The sequence below is a fragment of the Telmatherina bonti genome (genome assembly GCF_933228915.1).
Source record: "Telmatherina bonti genome assembly, chromosome: 8".
Taxonomy (NCBI): Eukaryota; Metazoa; Chordata; class Actinopteri; order Atheriniformes; family Telmatherinidae; genus Telmatherina; species Telmatherina bonti.
The window spans coordinates 40,109,017-40,135,401 of NC_136626.1; the positions used below are offsets into that span (position 1 = coordinate 40,109,017).

The 26,385-nt window shown below is 44.4% G+C and overlaps 1 protein-coding gene across 2 annotated transcripts in view; it reads left to right on the forward strand.

The window, feature by feature from the left end:
- The window catches only part of LOC306759999 (pre-B-cell leukemia transcription factor 1-like), a gene marked incomplete at its 5' end in the record, with an annotated part of 169,490 nt that overhangs the window by 104,280 nt on the left and 38,825 nt on the right, over nucleotides 1-26,385 (forward strand). For both annotated transcript variants that reach the window (XM_079245752.1, XM_079245751.1), the window contains one exon: nucleotides 12,357-12,469. In XM_079245752.1, the coding sequence (XP_079101878.1) occupies nucleotides 12,357-12,469 (113 nt within the window). The remainder of the gene's footprint in view (nucleotides 1-12,356; nucleotides 12,470-26,385) is intronic.

Sequence of the window (26,385 nt, forward strand, 5' to 3'; positions counted from 1 at the left end):
TGGATGGATGGATGATGGATGGATGAATGGATGATGGATGGATGGATGAATGGATGGATGGATGGATGGATTGATGGATGGATGATGGACGGATGTATAGATGGATGGATGGATGGATGGATAATGGATGGATGCATGGATGATGGAAGGATGGATGATGGATGGATGGATGGATGATGGATTCATGGATGGATGATGAATGGATGGATGGATGATGGATGAATGGATTATGGATGATGGGTGGATGGATCGAAGATGGATGCATGGATGGATGATAGAAAGATGGATGGATGATGGATGGATTGATGGATGGATGGAAGGATGGATGGATGATGGATGGATTGATGGATGGATGGATGATGGCTGGATGGATGGATGGATTTATGGATGGATGATGGATGGATGGATGCCTGATGGATGGATAGATGGATGATGGATGGATGGATGGATGATGGATGGATTGATGGATGGATGGATGATGGCTGGATGGATGGATGGATTTATGGATGGATGATGGATGGATGGATGCCTGATGGATGGATAGATGGATGATGGATGGATGGATGAATGGATGGATGATGGAGGGATGATAGATGGATGATGGATGGATGATGGATTCATGGATGGATGATGAATGGATGGATGGATGATGGATGCATTGATGATGGATGGATGAATGATGGATGGATGGATGGATAGATGATAGATGGATGGATTGATGGATGGATGATGGATGGATGATGGATGAATGGATGGATGGATTGATGGATGGATGGATGGATGGATGATGGATGGATTGATGGATGGATGGATGATGAATGGATGGATGGATGGATTTATGGATGGATGATGGATGGATGCATGCATGATGGATGGATAGATGGATGATGGTTGGATGCATTGATGGATGGATGATGGATGGATGATGGATGAATGGATGGATGGATGATGGGTGGATGGATGGAAGATGGATGGATGGATGGAGGGATGATGGAGGGATGATGGATGGATGATGGATGGATGATGGATTCATGGATGGATGATGAATGGATGGATGGATTATGGATGCATGGATGATGGATGGATGGATGGATAGATGGATAGATGGATGGATGGATGATGGAAAGATGGATGGATGATGGATGGATTGATGGATGGATGATGGATGGATTGATGGATGGATGGATGATGGATGGATGGATGATGGATGGATGGATTTATGGATGGATGATGGATGAATGGATGCATGATGGATGGATAGATGGATGATGGATGGATGGATGATGGATGGATGATGGATGAATGGATGGATTGATGATCGGTGGATGGATGGAAGATGGATGGATGGATGGAGGGATGATGAAGGGATGATGGATGGATGATGGATTCATAGATGGATGATGAATTGATGGATGGATGATGGATGCATGGATGATGGATGGATTAATGATGGATGGATGGATGGATAGATGATAGATGGATGGATTGATGGATGATGGATGGATTGATGGATGGATGATGGACGGATGTATAGATGGATGGATGGATGGATGGATGGATAATGGATGGATGCATGGATGATGGAAGGATGGATGATGGATGGATGGATGGATGATGGATTCATGGATGGATGATGAATGGATGGATGGATGATGGATGGATGGATGATGGATGGATGGATTTATGGATGGATGATGGAAAGATGGATGGATGATGGATGGATTGATGGATGGATAGATGGATGGATGGATGATGGAAAGATGGATGGATGATGGATGGATGGATGGATGGATGATGGATGGATTGATGGACGGATGGATGATGGATGGATGGATGGATGGATTTATGGATGGATGATGGATGGATGGATGCATGATGGATGCATGGATGGAGGGATGATGGAGGGATGATGGATGGATGATGGATGGATGATGGATTCATGGATGGATGATGAATGGATGGATGGATTATGGATGCATGGATGATGGATGGATGGATGGATAGATGGATAGATGGATGGATGGATGATGGAAAGATGGATGGATGATGGATGGATTGATGGATGGATGATGGATGGATTGATGGATGGATGGATGATGGATGGATGGATTTATGGATGGATGATGGATGAATGGATGCATGATGGATGGATAGATGGATGATGGATGGATGGATGATGGATGGATGATGGATGAATGGATGGAATGATGATCGGTGGATGGATGGAAGATGGATGGATGGATGGAGGGATGATGAAGGGATGATGGATGGATGATGGATTCATAGATGGATGATGAATTGATGGATGGATGATGGATGCATGGATGATGGATGGATGAATGATGGATAGATGATAGATGGATGGATTGATGGATGGATGATGGACGGATGTATAGATGGATGGATGGATGGATGGATGGATAATGGATGGATGCATGGATGATGGAAGGATGGATGGATGATGGATTCATGGATGGATGATGAATGGATGGATGGATGATGCATGCATGGATGATGGATGGATTGACGGATGGATGATGGATGGATGGATGGATGATGGATGGATGGAGAGATGATTGATGGATGGATGGATGGATGGATGGATGGATTGATGGTTGGATGGATGATGGATGGATTGATGGATGATGGATGCATGGATGATGGATGGATGGATAGATGGATGGATGGATGGATGGATGATGGAAAGTTGGATGGATTGATGGATGGATGGATGAATGGATGATGGATGGATGGATGAATAGATGGATGGATGGATTGATGGATGGATGATGGATGGATGTATAGATGGATGGATGGATGGATGGATGATGGATTCATGGATGGATGATGAATGGATGGATGGATGATGGATGCATGGATGGAGGGATGATGGAGGGATGATGGATGGATGATGGATTCATGGATGGATGATGAAGTGATGGATGGATTATGGATGCATGGATGATGGAAAGATGGATGGATGATGGATGGATTGATGGATGGATGGATGGATGGATGGATGGATGGATGATGGATGGATTGATGGATGGATGGATGGATTGATGGATGGATGGATGATGGATGGATGAATGGATGATGGATGGATGGATGAATAGATGGATGGATGGATTGATGGATGGATGATGGATGGATGTATAGATGGATGGATGGATGGATGATGGATTCATGGATGGATGATGAATGGATGGATGGATGATGGATGCATGGATGGAGGGATGATGGAGGGATGATGGATGGATGATGGATTCATGGATGGATGATGAATGGATGGATGGATTATGGATGTACGGATGATGGAAAGATGGATGGATAATGGATGGATTGATGGATGGATAGATGGATGGATGGATGGATGGATGGATGGATGATGGAAAGATGGATGGATGATGGATGGATTGATGGATGGATGGATGGATGGATGGATTGATGGATGGATGGATGATGGATGGATGGATGGATGGATGGATGATGGATGGATGGATGCATGATGGATGCATGGATGGAGGAATGTGGGAGGGATGATGGATGGATGATGGATGGATGATGGATTCATGGATGGATGATGAATGGATGGATGGATTATGGATGCATGGATGATGGATGGATGGATGGATTATGGATGCATGGATGATGGAAAGATGGATGGATGATGGATGGATTGATGGATGGATAGATGGATGGATGGATGGATGGATGGATGATGGAAAGATGGATGGATGATGGATGGATGGATGGATGGATGGATGATGGATGGATTGATGGATGGATGGATGATGGATGGATGGATGGATGGATGGATTTATGGATGGATGATGGATGGATGGATGCATGATGGATGCATGGATGGAGGGATGATGGAGGGATGATGGATGGATGATGGATGGATGATGGATTCATGGATGGATGATGAATGGATGGATGGATTATGGATGCATGGATGATGGATGGATGGATGGATAGATGGATAGATGGATGGATGGATGACGGAAAGATGGATTGATGGATGGATTTATGGATGGATGATGGATGGATGGATGCATGATGGATGGATAGATGGATGCTGGATGGATGGATGGATGGATGGATGATGGATGGATGATGGATGGATGGATGATGGATGCATGGATGGATGGATGGATTTATGTATGGATGATGGATGGATGGATGCATGATGGATGGATAGATGGATGATGGATGGATGGATGATGGATGGATGATGGATGAATGGATGGAATGATGATCGGTGGATGGATGGAAGATGGATGGATGGATGGAGGGATGATGAAGGGATGATGGATGGATGATGGATTCATAGATGGATGATGAATTGATGGATGGATGATGGATGCATGGATGATGGATGGATGAATGATGGATGGATGGATGGATAGATGGATGGATGATGGACGGATGTATAGATGGATGGATGGATGGATGGATAATGGATGGATGCATGGATGATGGAAGGATGGATGATGGATGGATGGATGGATGATGGATTCATGGATGGATGATGAATGGATGGATGGATGATGGATGCATGGATGGAGGGATGATAGAGGGATGATGGATGGATGATGGATTCATGGATGGATGATGAATGGATGGATGGATTATGGATGCATGGATGATGGATGGATGGATGGATAGATGGATAGATGGATGGATGGATGATGGAAAGATGGATGGATGATGGATGGATTGATGGATTGATGGATGGATGGATGATGGATGGATTGATGGGTGGATTGATGATGGATGGATGGATGGATGGATTTATGGATGGATGGATGCATGATGGATGGATAGATGGATGATGGATGGATGGATGATGGATGAATGGATGGATGGATGATGGGTGGATGGATGGAAGATGGATGGATGGATGGAGGGATGATGAAGGGATGATGGATGGATGATGGATGGATGATGGATGGATTGATGGATGATGGAAAGATGATGGATGAATGGATGGATGGATGGATGGATGATGGATGGATGAATGATGGATGGATGAATGATTGATGGATGGATGGATGGATGATGGATGGATGATGGAAGGATGGATGGATAGATGGATGGATGGATGGATGATGGAAAGATGGATGGATGATGGATGGATGGATTGATGGATGGATGGATGGAGGGATGATGGAGGGATGATGGATGGATGATGGATGGATGATGGATGGCATTGACGGATGGATGATGGATGGATGGATGGATGGATGGATGGATTATGGATGGATGGATGCATGATGGATGGATAGATGGATGATGGATGGATGGATGATGGATGGATGATGGATGAATGGATGGAATGATGATCGGTGGATGGATGGAGGGATGATGAAGGGATGATGGATGGATGATGGATTCATAGATGGATGATGAATTGATGGATGGATGATGGATGCATGGATGATGGATGGATGAATGATGGATAGATGATAGATGGATGGATTGATGGATGGATGATGGACGGATGTATAGATGGATGGATGGATGGATGGATGGATAATGGATGGATGCATGGATGATGGAAGGATGGATGGATGATGGATTCATGGATGGATGATGAATGGATGGATGGATGATGCATGCATGGATGATGGATGGATTGACGGATGGATGATGGATGGATGGATGGATGATGGATGGATGGAGAGATGATTGATGGATGGATGGATGGATGGATGGATGGATTGATGGTTGGATGGATGATGGATGGATTGATGGATGATGGATGCATGGATGATGGATGGATGGATAGATGGATGGATGGATGGATGGATGATGGAAAGTTGGATGGATTGATGGATGGATGGATGAATGGATGATGGATGGATGGATGAATAGATGGATGGATGGATTGATGGATGGATGATGGATGGATGTATAGATGGATGGATGGATGGATGATGGATTCATGGATGGATGATGAATGGATGGATGGATGATGGATGCATGGATGGAGGGATGATGGAGGGATGATGGATGGATGATGGATTCATGGATGGATGATGAAGTGATGGATGGATTATGGATGCATGGATGATGGAAAGATGGATGGATGATGGATGGATTGATGGATGGATGGATGGATGGATGGATGGATGGATGATGGATGGATTGATGGATGGATGGATGGATTGATGGATGGATGGATGATGGATGGATGAATGGATGATGGATGGATGGATGAATAGATGGATGGATGGATTGATGGATGGATGATGGATGGATGTATAGATGGATGGATGGATGGATGATGGATTCATGGATGGATGATGAATGGATGGATGGATGATGGATGCATGGATGGAGGGATGATGGAGGGATGATGGATGGATGATGGATTCATGGATGGATGATGAATGGATGGATGGATTATGGATGTACGGATGATGGAAAGATGGATGGATAATGGATGGATTGATGGATGGATAGATGGATGGATGGATGGATGGATGGATGGATGATGGAAAGATGGATGGATGATGGATGGATTGATGGATGGATGGATGGATGGATGGATTGATGGATGGATGGATGATGGATGGATGGATGGATGGATGGATGATGGATGGATGGATGCATGATGGATGCATGGATGGAGGGATGATGGAGGGATGATGGATGGATGATGGATGGATGATGGATTCATGGATGGATGATGAATGGATGGATGGATTATGGATGCATGGATGATGGATGGATGGATGGATTATGGATGCATGGATGATGGAAAGATGGATGGATGATGGATGGATTGATGGATGGATAGATGGATGGATGGATGGATGGATGGATGATGGAAAGATGGATGGATGATGGATGGATGGATGGATGGATGGATGATGGATGGATTGATGGATGGATGGATGATGGATGGATGGATGGATGGATGGATTTATGGATGGATGATGGATGGATGGATGCATGATGGATGCATGGATGGAGGGATGATGGAGGGATGATGGATGGATGATGGATGGATGATGGATTCATGGATGGATGATGAATGGATGGATGGATTATGGATGCATGGATGATGGATGGATGGATGGATAGATGGATAGATGGATGGATGGATGACGGAAAGATGGATTGATGGATGGATTTATGGATGGATGATGGATGGATGGATGCATGATGGATGGATAGATGGATGCTGGATGGATGGATGGATGGATGGATGATGGATGGATGATGGATGGATGGATGATGGATGCATGGATGGATGGATGGATTTATGTATGGATGATGGATGGATGGATGCATGATGGATGGATATATGGATGATGGATGGATGGATGATGGATGGATGATGGATGAATGGATGGAATGATGATCGGTGGATGGATGGAAGATGGATGGATGGATGGAGGGATGATGAAGGGATGATGGATGGATGATGGATTCATAGATGGATGATGAATTGATGGATGGATGATGGATGCATGGATGATGGATGGATGAATGATGGATGGATGGATGGATAGATGGATGGATGATGGACGGATGTATAGATGGATGGATGGATGGATGGATAATGGATGGATGCATGGATGATGGAAGGATGGATGATGGATGGATGGATGGATGATGGATTCATGGATGGATGATGAATGGATGGATGGATGATGGATGCATGGATGGAGGGATGATAGAGGGATGATGGATGGATGATGGATTCATGGATGGATGATGAATGGATGGATGGATTATGGATGCATGGATGATGGATGGATGGATGGATAGATGGATAGATGGATGGATGGATGATGGAAAGATGGATGGATGATGGATGGATTGATGGATTGATGGATGGATGGATGATGGATGGATTGATGGGTGGATTGATGATGGATGGATGGATGGATGGATTTATGGATGGATGGATGCATGATGGATGGATAGATGGATGATGGATGGATGGATGATGGATGAATGGATGGATGGATGATGGGTGGATGGATGGAAGATGGATGGATGGATGGAGGGATGATGAAGGGATGATGGATGGATGATGGATGGATGATGGATGGATTGATGGATGATGGAAAGATGATGGATGAATGGATGGATGGATGGATGGATGGATGATGGATGGATGAATGATGGATGGATGAATGATTGATGGATGGATGGATGGATGATGGATGGATGATGGAAGGATGGATGGATAGATGGATGGATGGATGGATGATGGAAAGATGGATGGATGATGGATGGATGGATTGATGGATGGATGGATGGAGGGATGATGGAGGGATGATGGATGGATGATGGATGGATGATGGATGGCATTGACGGATGGATGATGGATGGATGGATGGATGGATGGATGGATGGATTATGGATGGATGGAGAGATGATGGATTGATGGTTGGATGGATGATGGATGGATGATGGATGGATTGATGGATGATGGAAAGATGATGGATGAATGGATGGATGGATGGATGGATGGATAATGGATGATGGAATGATGGATGGATAGATGGATAGATGGATGGATGGATGGATGATGGAAAGATTGATGGATGATGGATGGATGGATTGATGGATGGATGGATGGATGGATGGATGGATGATGGATGGATGAATGGATGATGGATGGATGGATGAATGGATGGATGGATGGATTAAGGGATGGATGATGGACGGATGTATAGATGGATGGATGGATGGATGGAAGGATGGATGGATGGATGGATAATGGATGGATTCATGGATGATGGATGGATGGATGGATGATGGATTCATGGATGGATGATGAATTGATGGATGGATGATGGATGCATGGATGATGGATGGATGAATGATGGATGGATGGATGGATAGATGGATGGATGATGGACGGATGTATAGATGGATGGATGGATGGATGGATGGATAATGGATGGATGCATGGATGATGGATGGATGGATGATGGATGGATGGATGGATGATGGATTCATGGATGGATGATGAATGGATGGATGGATGATGGATGCATGGATGGAGGGATGATAGAGGGATGATGGATGGATGATGGATGGATGATGGATTCATGGTTGGATGATGAATGGATGGATGGATTATGGATGCATGGATGATGGATGGATGGATGGATAGATGGGTAGATGGATGGATGGATGATGGAAAGATGGATGGATGATGGATGGATTGATGGATGGATGGATGGATGGATGATGGATGGATTGATGGGTGGATGGATGATGGATGGATGATGGATGGATGATGGATGAATGGATGGATGGATGATGGGTGGATGGATGGAAGATGGATGGATGGATTGAGGGATGATGGATGGATGATGGATGAATGGATGGATGGATGATGGGTGGATGGATGGAAGATGGATGGATGGATGGAGGGATGATGAAGGGATGATGGATGGATGATGGATGGATGATGGATTCATAGATGGGTAGATGGATGGATGGATGGATGGATGGATGGATGGATGGATAGATGGATTATGGATGGATGGAGAGATGATGGATTGATGGTTGGATGGATGATGGATGGATTGATGGATGATGGAAAGATGATGGATGAATGGATGGATGGATGGATGGATGATGGATGGATGAATGATGGATGGATGAATGATTGATGGATGGATGGTTGGATAATGGATGGATGATGGATGATGGAAGGATGGATGGATAGATGGATAGATGGATGGATGGATGGATGATGGAAAGATGGATGGATGATGGATGGATGGATTGATGGATGGATGGATGGAGGGATGATGGAGGGATGATGGAAGGATGATGGATGGATGATGGATGGATGATGGATGGATGGATGGATGGATGGATGGATGGATTATGGATGGATGGAGAGATGATGGATTGATGGTTGGTTGGATGGATGATGGATGGATGGATGGATGGATGATGGGTGGATGGATGGAAGATGGATGGATGGATGGAGGGATGATGAAGGGATGATGGATGGATGATGGATGGATGATGGATTCATAGATGGATAGATGGATGGATGGATGGATGGATGGATAGATGGATTATGGATGGATGGAGAGATGATGGATTTATGGTTGGATGTATGATGGATGGATGATGGATGGATTGATGGATGATGGAAAGATGATGGATGAATGGATGGATGGATGGATGGATGGATGATGGATGAATGAATGATGGATGGATGAATGATTGATGGATGGATATTGGATGGATGATGGATGGATGATGGAAGGATGGATGGATAGATGGATAGATGGATGGATGGATGGATGGATGATGGAAAGATGGATGGATGATGGATGGATGGATTGATGGATGGATGGATGGAGGGATGATGGAGGGATGATGGATGGATGGATGGATGGATGATGGATGGCATTGACGGATGGATGATGGATGGATGGATGGATGGATGGATGGATAATGGATGGATGGAGAGATGATGGATTGATGGTTGGATGGATGATGGATGGATGATGGATGGATTGATGGATGATGGAAAGATGATGGATGAATGGATGGATGGATGGATGGATGGATAATGGATGGATGCATGGATGATGGAAGGATGGATGGATAGATGGATAGATGGATGGATGGATGGATGGATGATGGAAAGATTGATGGATGATGGATGGATGGATTGATGGATGGATGGATGGATGGATGATGGATGGATGAATGGATGATGGATGGATGGATGAATGGATGGATGGATTAAGGGATGGATGATGGACGGATGTATAGATGGATGGATGGATGGATGGATGGATGGATGGAAGGATGGATGGATGGATGGATAATGGATGGATTCATGGATGATGGAAGGATGGATGGATGGATGGATGATGGATTCATGGATGGATGATGAATGGATGGATGGATGATGGATGCATGGATGAAGGATGGATGGATGATGGATGGATGGATCGATAGATGGGTGGATGGATGGATGATGGAAAGATGGATGATGGATGGATGGATGATGGATAGATGGATGATGGATGGATGGATGAATGGATGGATGATGGATGGATGATGGATGGCATTGACAGATGGATGGATGGATGGATGGATGGATGGATGGATTGATGGTTGGATGGATGATGGATGGATGATGGATGGATTGATGGATGGATTGATGGATGGATGGATGATGGATGGATTGATGTATGGATGGATGATGGATGGATGGATAGATGGATTTATGGATGGATGATGGATGGATGGATGCATGATGGATGGATAGATGGATGATGGATGAATGGATGGATGATGGATGGATGATGGATGAATTGATGGATGGATGATGGGTGGATGGATGGAAGATGGATGGAAGATGGATGGATGGATTGAGGGATGATGGATGGATGATGGATGGATGATGGATGAATGGATGGATGGATGATGGGTGGATGGATGGAAGATGGATGGATGGATTGAGGGATGATGGAGGGATGATGGATGGATGATGGATGGCATTGGGACAGTAAAGGTGTTTAAGGGTACATTCACATCGGGATAGTCCGCCAGACTTCTACTCAGTTCAGTTTGGGAGTGCAACAATACTCAGAACTCAGACTGCGTTCACGCTGCATTTCTCAAATCAATCGGATCTTTTATAAAACTTGTTTCACTCTCCACAAGAGGTAAGAAAATATGGAGCTTTATCAGATCCTGGTGATCTGGGTTGTTCAGATTTCTATATGAACTTTGGCCACCTTCAACCCCACAATTGTTTACTCACAATGTACTTTGTTTTATAGTCTGCTTCCTGTATTCCGTCTGCTATATAGAATATAATAGACCGAAACCTGCATTTTTATGTGGATCAAACCTGCTTTTTTTGACAAACCAGATGAGATCAATCAATAATCACCGTTTTACATCAGTCCATATCAAAACTCGGAACTGGAGAATGACATTTTATTCCTACAATATTTATTCATGACAAGTCAAAAACCGTTTATAAAGAAGAAAATGATCCAAGTATATCACAATTTTTTAATTAATGCTTGCATAGAAGAAAGCTGGGTGTAGTGGTCTGTGATGATCTAAAGCTAGACGAGTGTGCAGTTATCCTGTACCTAAAAGTAAAATGCTAACCCACATATCTGACTTTCAAATAGGTCAGCAGTCATTTGCATTCAGTACCATTTTTGACTGTTTTCTGTGTTTAACGTTTCAATTAAAACATCCATCCAGCCCCTGTCTTTCCTCTTCTTATGTAGTTTCTTCCTTGTTGCTCCTCTGATCTAACAGAACTGACCTCTGCATGCAACTTCCACTGGCTCTCTGTGATTCCACTGCTCCCTCTCTCCTTCCAGGTTCTGCTGGTTCTTTTAGCATGTCAAATTCCGGGGACTTGTTCATGAGCGTGCAATCTCTAAATGGGGACTCGTACCAGGGGGCTCAGGTGGGAGCCAACGTGCAGTCACAGGTAGGGCCCAAGAAGATAGTGCAGAACAAACCTACTGCTTCAAATGACTTCTTTTCATCTTCCATGGACCCTGCAGTAGAATACTGCAGAAACACTCTAGTGGCAGATCTACTAAAGGTCTGCAGGTACAAAAATATGTGCAAAGTCGCTGAAATAAGCAGGTCAATTGTTCATTGACATTACACAAAGAAAAAACCCAGCCCACACCCCCCTCTCACTGCAGACAGAACTTCTCATGGAGTATGAGTTGACCAGAACACAACATGGTTTTCTTTTACAAGATTTTGCTCCTTGAGGGGGAAGTAAAAGCTTAAGACTCTGCATTGGAACTCTGTAGAAAGACTGCCATGAGGCAGCAAGGCTGTTAAAATAGGTAAGATAATGCTGTAAGACTTCAGGACTGCTGTAGAACTCTGCAGTAGAATTCTACTGTAAAACTGTGCATTAAGACTCTGTAGTATGATTCTACTGTAGGACTTTGCATTAAGACTCTGCAGTAGAATTCTACTGCAGGACTGTGCATTAAGACTCTGTAGTAGGATTCTACTGCAGGACTTTGCATTAAGACTCTGCAGTAGGATTCTACTGTAGGACTGTGCAGTAGGACTCTGCAGTAGGATTCTACTTTAGGACTTTGCATTAAGACTCTGTAGTAGGATTCTACTGCAGGACTGTGCATTAGGACTCTGCAGTAGGATTCTACTGTAGGACTTTGCATTAAGACTCTGCAGTAGGATTCTACTGTAGGACTGTGCAGTAGGGCTCTGCAGTAGGACTCTACTGGAGAACTGTGCAGTAGGGCTGTGCAGTAGGATTCTACTGTAGGACTGTGCATTAAGACTCTGTAGTAGGATTCTACTGCAGGACTGTGCAGTAGGACTCTGTAGTAGGATTCTACTGCAGGACTTTGCATTAAGACTCTGTAGTAGGATTCTACTGCAGGACTGTGCAGTAAGACTCTGTAGTGAGATTCTACTGTAGGACTGTGAAGTAGGACTCTGCAGTAGAATTCTGCTGTATTACTGTGCAGTAGGAATTCTACTGCAGGACTGTGCTTTAAGACTCTGTAGTAGGATTCTACTGTAGGACTGTGCAGTAGGACTCTGTATAGGATTCTACTGTATGACTGTGCATTAAGAATCTGTAGTAGGATTCTACTGCAGGACTGTGCAGTAGGACTCTTTAGTAGGATTCTACTGTAGGACTGTGCAGTAGGACTCTGCAGTAGGATTCTACTGTAGAACTGTGCAGTAGGACTCTGCAGTAGCATTCTACTGTAGAACTGTGCAGTAAGACTCTGTAGTAGGATTCTACTGCAGGACTGTGCAGTAGGACTCTGTAGTAGGATTCTACTGTTGGACTGTGCAGTAGGACTGTGCAGTAGGATTCTACTGCAGTACTTTGCATTAAGGATCTACTGTAGGACTGTGCAGTAGGACTCTGTAGTAGGATTCTACTGTAGGACTTTGCAGTAGGACTCTGTAGTAGGATTCTACTGTATGACTGTGCATTAAGAATCTGTAGTAGGATTCTACTGCAGGACGGTGCCGTAGGATTCTTTAGTAGGATTCTACTGTAGGACTGTGCAGTAGTAGTCTGCAGTAGGATTCTACTGTAGGACTGTGCAGTAGGACTCTGCAGTAGCATTCTACTGTAGGACTGTACATTAAGACTCTGTACTAGGATTCTACTGCAGGACTGTGCAGTAGGACTCTGCAGGTGGATTCTACTGCAGGACTGTGCAGTAGGACTCTGCAGGTGGATTCTACTGTAGAACTCTGCAGTAGGACTCTTTAGTAGGATTCTACTGTAGGACTGTGCACTAGGACTCTGTAGTAGGATTCTACTGTTGGACTGTGCAGTAGGACTGTGCAGTAGGATTCTACTGAAGGACTTTGCAATAAGGATCTACTGTAGGACTGTGCCGTAGCATTCTACTGTAGAGCTGTGCATTAAGACTCTGTAGTAGGATTCTACTGCAGGACTGTGCAGTAGGACTCTGTAGTAGGATTCTACTGTTGGACTGTGCAGTAGGACTCTGCAGTAGCATTCTACTGTAGAGCTGTGCATTAAGACTCTGTAGTAGATTCTACTGTAGGACTGTGCAGTAGGACTCTGCAGTAGAATTCTACTGTAAAACTGTGCATTAAGACTCTGTAGTAGGATTCTACTGTAGGACTTTGCATTAAGACTCTGCAGTAGAATTCTACTGCAGGACTGTGCATTAAGACTCTGTAGTAGGATTCTACTGCAGGACTTTGCATTAAGACTCTGCAGTAGGATTCTACTGCAGGACTGTGCAGTAGGACTCTGCAGTAGGATTCTACTTTAGGACTTTGCATTAAGACTCTGTAGTAGGATTCTACTGCAGGACTGTGCATTAGGACTCTGCAGTAGGATTCTACTGTAGGACTTTGCATTAAGACTCTGCAGTAGGATTCTACTGTAGGACTGTGCAGTAGGGCTCTGCAGTAGGACTCTACTGGAGAACTGTGCAGTAGGGCTGTGCAGTAGGATTCTACTGTAGGACTGTGCATTAAGACTCTGTAGTAGGATTCTACTGCAGGACTGTGCAGTAGGACTCTGTAGTAGGATTCTACTGCAGGACTTTGCATTAAGACTCTGTAGTAGGATTCTACTGCAGGACTGTGCAGTAAGACTCTGTAGTGAGATTCTACTGTAGGACTGTGAAGTAGGACTCTGCAGTAGAATTCTGCTGTATTACTGTGCAGTAGGACTCTGCAGTAGGAATTCTACTGCAGGACTGTGCTTTAAGACTCTGTAGTAGGATTCTACTGTAGGACTGTGCAGTAGGACTCTGTATAGGATTCTACTGTATGACTGTGCATTAAGAATCTGTAGTAGGATTCTACTGCAGGACTGTGCAGTAGGACTCTTTAGTAGGATTCTACTGTAGGACTGTGCAGTAGGACTCTGCAGTAGGATTCTACTGTAGGACTGTACAGTAGGACTGTGCAGTAGGATTCTACTGCAGGACTTTGCATTAAGATTCTACTGTAGGACTGTGCATTAAGACTCTGTAGTAGGATTCTACTGCAGGACTGTGCAGTAGGACTCTGTAGTAGGATTCTACTGTTGGACTGTGCAGTAGGACTCTGCAGTAGGATTCTACTGCAGGACTTTGCATTAAGGATCTACTGTAGGACTGTGCATTAAGACTCTGTAGTAGGATTCTACTGTAGGACTGTGCAGTAGGACTCTGTAGTAGGATTCTACTGTAGGACTGTGCAGTAGGACTATGCAGTAGCATTCTACTGTAGGACTGTGCATTAAGACTCTGTACTGGGATTCCACTGCAGGACTGTGCAGTAGGACTCTGCAGTAGGATTCTACTGTGGAACTGTGCAGTAGGACTCTGTAGTAGGATTCTACTGCAGGACTGTGCAGTAGGACTCTGTAGTAAGATTCTACTGTTGGACTGTGCAGTAGGATCGTGCAGTAGGATTCTACTGCAGAACTTTGCATTAAGGATCTACTGTAGGACTGTGCATTAAGACTCTGTAGTAGGATTCTACTGTAGGACTTCGCAGTAGGACTCTGTAGTCGGATTCTACTGTATGACTGTGCATTAAGAATCTGTAGTAGGATTCTACTGCAGGACTGTGCAGTAGGACTCTTTAGTAGGATTCTACTGTAGGACTGTGCATTAAGACTCTGTACTAGGATTCTACTGCAGGACTGTGCAGTAGGACTCTGCAGGTGGATTCTACTGCAGGACTGTGCAGTAGGACTCTGCAGGTGGATTCTACTGTAGAACTGTGCAGTAGGACTCTTTAGTAGGATTCTACTGTAGGACTGTGCAGTAGGACTCTGTAGTAGGATTCTACTGTTGGACTGTGCAGTAGGACTGTGCAGTAGGATTCTACTGCAGGACTTTGCATTAAGGATCTACTGTAGGACTGTGCAGTAGGACTCTGTAGTAGGATATTACTGTAGGACTGTGCAGTAGGACTCTGCAGTAGAATTCTGCTGTATTACTGTGCAGTAAGACTCTGCAGTAGAATTCTGCTGTATTACTGTGCAGTAGGTCTCTGCAGAAGGATTCTACTGCAGGACTTTGCATTAAGACTCTGCAGTAGGATTCTACTGGAGGACTGTGCAGTAGGACTGTGCAGTAAGATTCTGTAGTAGGATTCTACTGTAGGACTGTGCAGTAGGACTCTGTAGTAGGATTCTACTGCAGGACTGTGCATTAAGACTCTGTAGTAGGATTCTACTGCACGACTGCATTAGGACTCTGCAGTAGGATTCTACTGTATGACTTTTCAGTAGGACTCTGTAGTAGGATTCTACTGTAGGACTGTGCATTAAGACTCTGCAATAACATTCTACAGTAGGACTTTGCATTAGGACTCTGCAGTAGGATTCTACTGTAGGACTTTGCATTAAGATTCTGCAGTAGGATTCTACTGTAGGACTGTGCAGTAGGACTCTGCAGTAGTATTCTACTGTAGGACTGTGCAGTAGGACTCTGTAGTAGGATTCTACTGCAGGACTGTGCAGTAGGACTCTGTAGTAGGATTCTACTGTAGGACTGTGCAGTAGATCTCTGCAGTAGGAGTCTACTGTTGGACTGTGCAGTAGGACTGTGCAGTACCATTCTACTGTAGGACTTTGCAGTAGGACTGTGCAGTAGGATTCTACAGTAGGACTGTGCACTAGGACTCTGCAGTAGGATTCTACTGTATGACTTTGCATTAAGACTCTGCAGTAGGATTCTACTGTAGGACTTTGCATTAAGACTCAGCAGTAGGCTTCTACTGTAGGACTGTGCAGTAGGACTGTGCAGTAGGACTCTGTATCAGGATTCTACTGCAGGACTGTGCAGTAGGACTCTGTAGTAGGATTCTACTGTAGGACTGTGCAGTAGGACTGTGCAGTAGAATTCTACTGTAGGACTGTGAAGTAGGACTGTGCAGGTGGATTCTACTGTAGAACTGTGCAGTAGGAGTCTTTAGTAGGATTCTACTGTAGGACTGTGCAGTAGGACTCTGTAGTAGGATTCTACTGTTGGACTGTGCAGTAGGACTGTGCAGTAGGATTCTACTGCAGGACTTTGTATTAAGGATCTACTGCAGGACTGTGCACTAAAACTCTGTAGTAGGATTCTAATGCAGGACTTTGCATTAAGTCTCTGTGTTAGGATTCTACTGCAGGACTGTGCAGTAGGACTGCGCAGTAGGATTCTACTGTAGGACTGTGCATTAAGACTCTGTAGTTGGATTCTACTGTAGGACTGTGCAGTAGGACTCTACTGCAGAACTGTGCAGTAAGACTCTGTAGTAGGATTCTACTGTAGGACTGTGCAGTAGGACTCTACTGCAGAACTGTGCAGTAGGACTTTGTAGTAGGATTCTACTGTAGGACTTTGCATTAAGAATCTGCAATAGGATTCTACAGTAGGACATTGCATTAGGACTCTTTAGTAGGATTCTACTGCAGGACTGTGCAGTAGGACTCTGTAGTAGGATTCTACTGTTGGACTGTGCAGTAGGACTGTGCAGTAGGATTCTACTGCAGGACTGTGCAGTAGGACTCTGCAGTAGCATTCTACTGTAGGACTGTGCATTAAGACTCTGTACTAGGATTCTACTGCAGGACTGTGCAGTAGGACTCTGCAGGTGGATTCTACTGCAGGACTTTGCAGTAGGACTGTGCAGGTGGATTCTACTGTAGAACTGTGCAGTAGGACTCTGTAGTAGGATTCTACTGTTGGACTGTGCAGTAGGACTGTGCAGTAGGATTCTACTGTAGTACTGTGCAGTAGGACTCTGTAGTAGGATTCTACTGTTGGACTGTGCAGTAGGACTGTGCAGTAGGATTCTACTGCAGGACATTGCATTAAGGAACTACTGTAGGACTGTGCAGTAGGACTCTGTAGTAGGATATTACTGTAGGACTGTGCAATAGGACTCTGCAGTAGAAATCTGCTGTATTACTGTGCAGTAAGACTCTGCAGTAGAATTCTGCTGTATTACTGTGCAGTAGGTCTCTGCAGAAGGATTCTACTGCAGGACTTTGCATTAATACTCTGCAGTAGGATTCTACTGGAGGACTGTGCAGTAGGACTGTGCAGTAAGATTCTACTTTAGGACTGTGCATTAAGACTCTGTAGTAGGATTCTACTGCAGGACTGTGCAGTAGATCTCTGCAGTAGGATTCTACTGCAGGACTGTGCAGTAGGACTCTGTAGTAGGATTCTACTGTAGGACTGTGCAGTAGATCTCTGCAGTAGGATTCTACTGTTGGACTGTGCAGTAGGACTGTGCAGTACCATTCTACTGTAGGACTTTGCAGTAGGACTGTGCAGTAGGATTCTACAGTAGGACTGTGCACTAGGACTCTGCAGTAGGATTCTACTGTATGACTTTGCATTAAGACTCTTTAGTAGGATTCTACTGGAGGACTGTGCAGTAGTACTGTGCAGTAAGATTCTACTGTAGGACTGTGCATTAAGGATCTATTGTAGGACTGTGCATTAGGACTGTGCAGTAGGACTCTGTAGTAGGATTCAACTGTAGGGCTTTGCATTAAGACTATTTAGTAGGATTCTACTGGAGGACTGTGCAGTAGTACTGTGCAGTAAGATTCTACTGTAGGACTGTGCATTAAGACTGTAGTAGGATTCTACTGTTGGACTGTGCAGTAGAACTCTGCAGTAGGATTCTACTGTAGGACTTTGCATTAAGACTCTGCAGTAGGATTCTACTGTAGGACTGTGCAGTAGGATTTTACTGTAGGACTGTTCAGTAGGACTCTGTAGTAGGATTCTACTGTAGGACTGTGCATTAAGACTCTGCAATAAGATTCTACAGTAGGACTTTGCATTAGGAATCTGCAGTAGGATTCTACTGCACAACTGTGCAGTAGGACTGTGCAGTAGGACTCTGTAGTAGGATTCTACTGCAGGACTGTGCAGTAGGACTCTGCAGTAGGATTCTACTGTAGGACTGTGCATTAGGACTCTGCAGTAGGATTCTACTGTAGGACTTTGCATTAAGACTCAGCAGTAGGCTTCTACTGTAGGACTGTGCAGTAGGACTGTGCAGTAGGACTCTGTATTAGGATTCTACTGCAGGACTGTGCAGTAGGACTCTGTAGTAGGATTCTACTGTAGGACTGTGCAGTAGGACTGTGCAGTAGAATTCTACTGTAGGACTGTGAAGTAGGACTGTGCAGGTGGATTCTACTGTAGAACTGTGCAGTAGGAGTCTTTAGTAGGATTCTACTGTAGGACTGTGCAGTAGGACTCTGTAGTAGGATTCTACTGTTGGACTGTGCAGTAGGACTGTGCAGTAGGATTCTACTGCAGGACTTTGTATTAAGGATCTACTGCAGGACTGTGCACTAAAACTCTGTAGTAGGATTCTAATGCAGGACTTTGCATTAAGTCTCTGTGTTAGGATTCTACTGCAGGACTGTGCAGTAGGACTGCGCAGTAGGATTCTACTGTAGGACTGTGCATTAAGACTCTGTAGTTGGATTCTACTGTAGAACTGTGCAGTAGGACTCTACTGCAGAACTGTGCAGTAAGACTCTGTAGTAGGATTCTACTGTAGGACTGTGCAGTAGGACTCTACTGCAGAACTGTGCAGTAGGACTTTGTAGTAGGATTCTACTGTAGGACTTTGCATTAAGAATCTGCAATAGGATTCTACAGTAGGACATTGCATTAGGACTCTTTAGTAGGATTCTACTGCAGGACTGTGCAGTAGGACTCTGTAGTAGGATTCTACTGTTGGACTGTGCAGTAGGACTGTGCAGTAGGATTCTACTGCAGGACTGTGCAGTAGGACTCTGCAGTAGCATTCTACTGTAGGACTGTGCATTAAGACTCTGTACTAGGATTCTACTGCAGGACTGTGCAGTAGGACTCTGCAGGTGGATTCTACTGCAGGACTTTGCAGTAGGACTGTGCAGGTGGATTCTACTGTAGAACTGTGCAGTAGGACTCTGTAGTAGGATTCTACTGTTGGACTGTGCAGTAGGACTGTGCAGTAGGATTCTACTGTAGGACTGTGCAGTAGGACTCTGTAGTAGGATATTACTGTAGGACTGTGCAATAGGACTCTGCAGTAGAAATCTGCTGTATTACTGTGCAGTAAGACTCTGCAGTAGAATTCTGCTGTATTACTGTGCAGTAGGTCTCTGCAGAAGGATTCTACTGCAGGACTTTGCATTAATACTCTGCAGTAGGATTCTACTGGAGGACTGTGCAGTAGGACTGTGCAGTAAGATTCTACTTTAGGACTGTGCATTAAGACTCTGTAGTAGGATTCTACTGCAGGACTGTGCAGTAGATCTCTGCAGTAGGATTCTACTGCAGGACTGTGCAGTAGGACTCTGTAGTAGGATTCTACTGTAGGACTGTGCAGTAGATCTCTGCAGTAGGATTCTACTGTTGGACTGTGCAGTAGGACTGTGCAGTACCATTCTACTGTAGGACTTTGCAGTAGGACTGTGCAGTAGGATTCTACAGTAGGACTGTGCACTAGGACTCTGCAGTAGGATTCTACTGTATGACTTTGCATTAAGACTCTTTAGTAGGATTCTACTGGAGGACTGTGCAGTAGTACTGTGCAGTAAGATTCTACTGTAGGACTGTGCATTAAGACTGTAGTAGGATTCTACTGTTGGACTGTGCAGTAGAACTCTGCAGTAGGATTCTACTGTAGGACTTTGCATTAAGACTCTGCAGTAGGATTCTACTGTAGGACTGTGCAGTAGGATTTTACTGTAGGACTGTTCAGTAGGACTGTGCAGTAGCATTCTACTGTAGGACTGTGAAGTAGGACTGTGCAGTAGGATTCTACTGTAGGACTGTGCACTAAAACTCTGTAGTAGGATTCTAATGCAGGACTTTGCATTAAGACTCTGTGTTAGGATTCTACTGCAGGACTGTGCAGTAGGACTCTACTGCAGAACTGTGCAGTAGGACTCTGTAGTAGGATTCTACTGTAGGACTTTGCATTAAGAATCTGCAATAAGATTCTACAGTAGGACATTGCATTAGGACTCTGTACTAGGATTCTACTGCAGGACTGTGCAGTAGGACTCTGCAGTAGGATTCTACTGTAGAACTGTGCAGTAGGACTCTGCAGTAGCATTCTACTGTAGAACTGTGCAGTAAGACTCTGTAGTAGGATTCTACTATTGGAATGTGCAGTAGAACTGTGCATTGGGATTCTACTGCATGACTTTGCATTAAGGATCTACTGTAGGACTGTGCATTACGACTCTGTAGTAGGATTCTACTGTAGGACTTTGCAATAGGACTCTGTAGTAGGATTCTACTGTATGACTTTGCATTAAGAATCTGTAGTAGGATTCTACTGCAGGACTGTGCATTAGGACTCTTTAGTAGGATTCTACTGCAGGACTGTGCAGTAGGACTGTGCAGTAGGATTCTACTGCAGGACTTTGCATTAAGGATCTACTGTAGGACTGTGCAGTAGGACTCTGTAGTAGGATTCTACTGTAGGACTGTGCAGTAGGACCCTGCAGTAGGATTCTACTGTAGGACTTTGCATTAAGACTCTTTAGTAGGATTCTACTGGAGGACTGTGCAGTAGTACTGTGCAGTAAGATTCTACTGTAGGACTGTGCATTAAGACTCTGTAGTAGGATTCTACTGTTGGACTGTGCAGTAGAACTCTGCAGTAGGATTCTACTGTAGGACTTTGCATTAAGACTCTGCAGTAGGATTCTACTGTAGGACTGTGCAGTAGGATTTTACTGTAGGACTGTTCAGTAGGACTCTGTAGTAGGATTCTACTGTAGGACTGTGCATTAAGACTCTGCAATAATATTCTTCAGTAGGACTTTGCATTAGGAATCTGCAATAGGATTCTACTGCACGACTGTGCAGTAGGACTGTGCAGTAGGACTCTGTAGTAGGATTCTACTGCAGGACTGTGCAGTATGACTCTGTAGTAGGATTCTACTGTAGGACTGTGCATTAGGACTCTGCAATAAGATTCTACAGTAGGACTTTGCATTAAGACTCTGCAGTAGGCTTCTACTGTAGGACTGTGCAGTAGGACTGTGCAGTAGGACTCTGTATTAGGATTCTACTGCAGGACTGTGCAGTAGGACTCTGTAGTAGGAATCTACTGTAGGACTGTGCAGTAGGACACTGCAGTAGGATTCTACTGTAGGACTGTGCAGTAGGACTGTGCAGTAGCATTCTACTGTAGGACTGTGAAGTAGGACTGTGCAGTAGGATTCTACTGTAGGACTGTGCATTAAAACTCTGTAGTAGGATTCTAATGCAGGACTTTGCATTAAGACTCTGTGTTAGGATTCTACTGCAGGACTGTGCAGTAGGACTCTGCCGTTGGATACTACTGTAGGACTGTGCATTAAGACTCTGTAGTAGGATTCTACTGTACGACTGTGCAGTAGGACTCTACTGCAGAACTGTGCAGTACGACTCTGTAGTAGGATTCTACTGTAGGACTTTGCATTAAGAATCTGCAATAGGATTCTACATTAGGAAATTGCATTAGGACTGTGCAGTGGGATTCTACTGCATGACTTTGCATTAAGGATCTACTGTAGGACTGTGCATTACGACTCTGTAGTAGGATTCTACTTTAGGACTTTGCAATAGGACTCTGTAGTAGGATTCTACTGTAGGACTGTGCAGTAGGACTATGCAGTAGCATTCTACTGTAAGACTGTGCATTAAGACTCTGTACTAGGATTCTACTGCATGACTGTGCAGTAGGACTCTGCAGTAGGATTCTACTGTAGAACTGGACAGTAGGACTCTGCAGTAGCATTCTACTGTAGGACTGTGCAGTAGGACTCTGTAGTAGGATTCTACTGCAGGACTGTGCAGTAGGACTCTGCAGTAGGATTCTACTGTAGGACTGTGCATTAGGACTCTGCAATAAGATTCTGCAGTAGGACTTTGCATTAAGACTCTGCAGTAGGCTTCTACTGTAGGACTGTGCAGTAGGACTCTGTATTAGGATTCTACTGCAGGACTGTGCAGTAGGACTCTGTAGTAGGAATCTACTTTAGGACTGTGCAGTAGGACACTGCAGTAGGATTCTACTGTAGGACTGTGCAGTAGGACTGTGCAGTAGCATTCTACTGTAGGACTGTGAAGTAGGACTGTGCAGTAGGATTCTACTGTAGGACTGTGCACTAAAACTCTGTAGTAGGATTCTAATGCAGGACTTTGCATTAAATCTCTGTGTTAGGATTCTACTGCAGGACTGTGCAGTAGGACTCTGCAGTTGGATACTACTGTAGGACTGTGCAGTAGGACTGCGCAGTAGGATTCTACTGTAGGACTGTGCATTAAGACTCTGTAGTAGGATTCTACTGTAGGACTGTGCAGTAGGACTCTACTGCACAACTGTGCGGTAGGACTTTGTAGTAGGATTCTACTGTATGACTTTGCATTAAGAATCTGCAATGAGATTCTACAGTAGGACATTGCATTAGTACTCTGCAGTAGGATTCTACTGCAGGACTGTGCAGTAGGACTCTGTAGTAGGATTCTACTTTTGGACTGTGCAGTAGGACTGTGCAGTAGGATTCTACTGCAGGACTGTGCAGTAGGACTCTGCAGTAGCATTCTACTGTAGGACTGTGCATTAAGACTCTGTACTAGGATTCTACTGCAGGACTGTGCAGTAGGACTCTGCAGGTGGATTCTACTGCAGGACTGTGCAGTAGGACTCTGCAGGTGGATTCTACTGTAGAACTGTGCAGTAGGACTCTTTAGTAGGATTCTACTGTAGGACTGTGCAGTAGGACTCTGTAGTAGGATTCTACTGTTGGACTGTGCAGTAGGACTGTGCAGTAGGATTCTACTGCAGGACTTTGCATTAAGGATCTACTGTAGGACTGTGCAGTAGGACTCTGTAGTAGGATATTACTGTAGGACTGTGCAATAGGACTCTGCAGTAGAAATCTGCTGTATTACTGTGCAGTAAGACTCTGCAGTAGAATTCTGCTGTATTACTGTGCAGTAGGTCTCTGCAGAAGGATTCTACTGCAGGACTTTGCATTAAGACTCTGCAGTAGGATTCTACTGTAGGACTGTGCAGTAGGACTGTGCAGTAAGATTCTACTTTAGGACTGTGCATTAAGACTCTGTAGTAGGATTCTACTGTAGGACTGTGCAGTAGGACTCTGTAGTAGGATTTTACTGCTGGACTGTGCATTAAGACTCTGTAGTAGGATTCTACTGCAGGACTGTGCAGTAGATCTCTGCAGTAGGATTCTACTGCAGGACTGTGCAGTAGGACTCTGTAGTAGGATTCTACTGTAGGACTGTGCAGTAGATCTCATCAGTAGGATTCTACTGTTGGACAGTGCAGTAGGACTGTGCAGTACCATTCTACTGTAGGACTTTGCAGTAGGACTGTGCAGTAGGATTCTACAGTAGGACTGTGCACTAGGACTCTGCAGTAGGATTCTACTGTATGACTTTGCATTAAGACTCTGCAGTAGGATTCTACTGTAGGACTGTGCAGTAGGACTCTGCAGTAGGATTCTACTGTAGGACTTTGCATTAAGACTGAAGTAAGATTCTACTGTAGGACTGTGCAGTAGGACTCTGTAGTAAGATCCTACTGCAGGACTTTGCATTAAGGATCTATTGTAGGACTGTGCAGTAGGACTCTGTAGTAGGATTCAACTGTAGGGCTTTGCATTAAGGCTATTTAGTAGGATTCTACTGTTGGACTGTGCAGTAGAACTCTGCAGTAGGATTCTACTGTAGGACTTTGCATTAAGACTCTGCAGTAGGATTCTACTGTAGGACTCTGCAGTAGGACTGTGCAGTAGGATTTTACTGTAGGACTGTTCAGTAGGACTCTGTAGTAGGATTCTACTGTAGGACTGTGCATTAAGACTCTGCAATAAGATTCTACAGTAGGACCTTGCATTAGGAATCTGCAGTAGGATTCTACTGCACGACTGTGCAGTAGGACTCTGTAGTAGGATTCTACTGCAGGACTGTGCATTAAGACTCTGTACTAGGATTCTACTGCAGGACTGTGCAGTAGGACTCTGCAGGTGGATTCTACTGCAGGACTGTGCAGTAGGACTCTGCAGGTGGATTCTACTGTAGAACTGTGTAGTAGGACTCTTTAGTAGGATTCTACTGTAGGACTGTGCAGTAGGACTCTGTAGTAGGATTCTACTGTTGGACTGTGCAGTAGGACTGTGCAGTAGGATTCTACTGCAGGACTTTGCATTAAGGATCTACTGTAGGACTGTGCAGTAGGACTCTGTAGTAGGATATTACTGTAGGACTGTGCAATAGGACTCTGCAGTAGAAATCTGCTGTATTACTGTGCAGTAAGACTCTGCAGTAGAATTCTGCTGTATTACTGTGCAGTAGGTCTCTGCAGAAGGATTCTACTGCAGGACTTTGCATTAAGACTCTGCAGTAGGATTCTACTGTAGGACTGTGCAGTAGGACTGTGCAGTAAGATTCTACTTTAGGACTGTGCATTAAGACTCTGTAGTAGGATTCTACTGTTGGACTGTGCAGTAGAACTCTGCAGTAGGATTCTACTGTAGGACTTTGCATTAAGACTCTGCAGTAGGATTCTACTGTAGGACTCTGCAGTAGGACTGTGCAGTAGGATTTTACTGTAGGACTGTTCAGTAGGACTCTGTAGTAGGATTCTACTGTAGGACTGTGCATTAAGACTCTGCAATAAGATTCTACAGTAGGACCTTGCATTAGGAATCTGCAGTAGGATTCTACTGCACGACTGTGCAGTAGGACTCTGTAGTAGGAATCTACTTTAGGACTGTGCAGTAGGACACTGCAGTAGGATTCTACTTTAGGACTGTGCAGTAGGACTGTGCAGTAGCATTCTACTGTAGGACTGTGAAGTAGGACTGTGCAGTAGGATTCTACT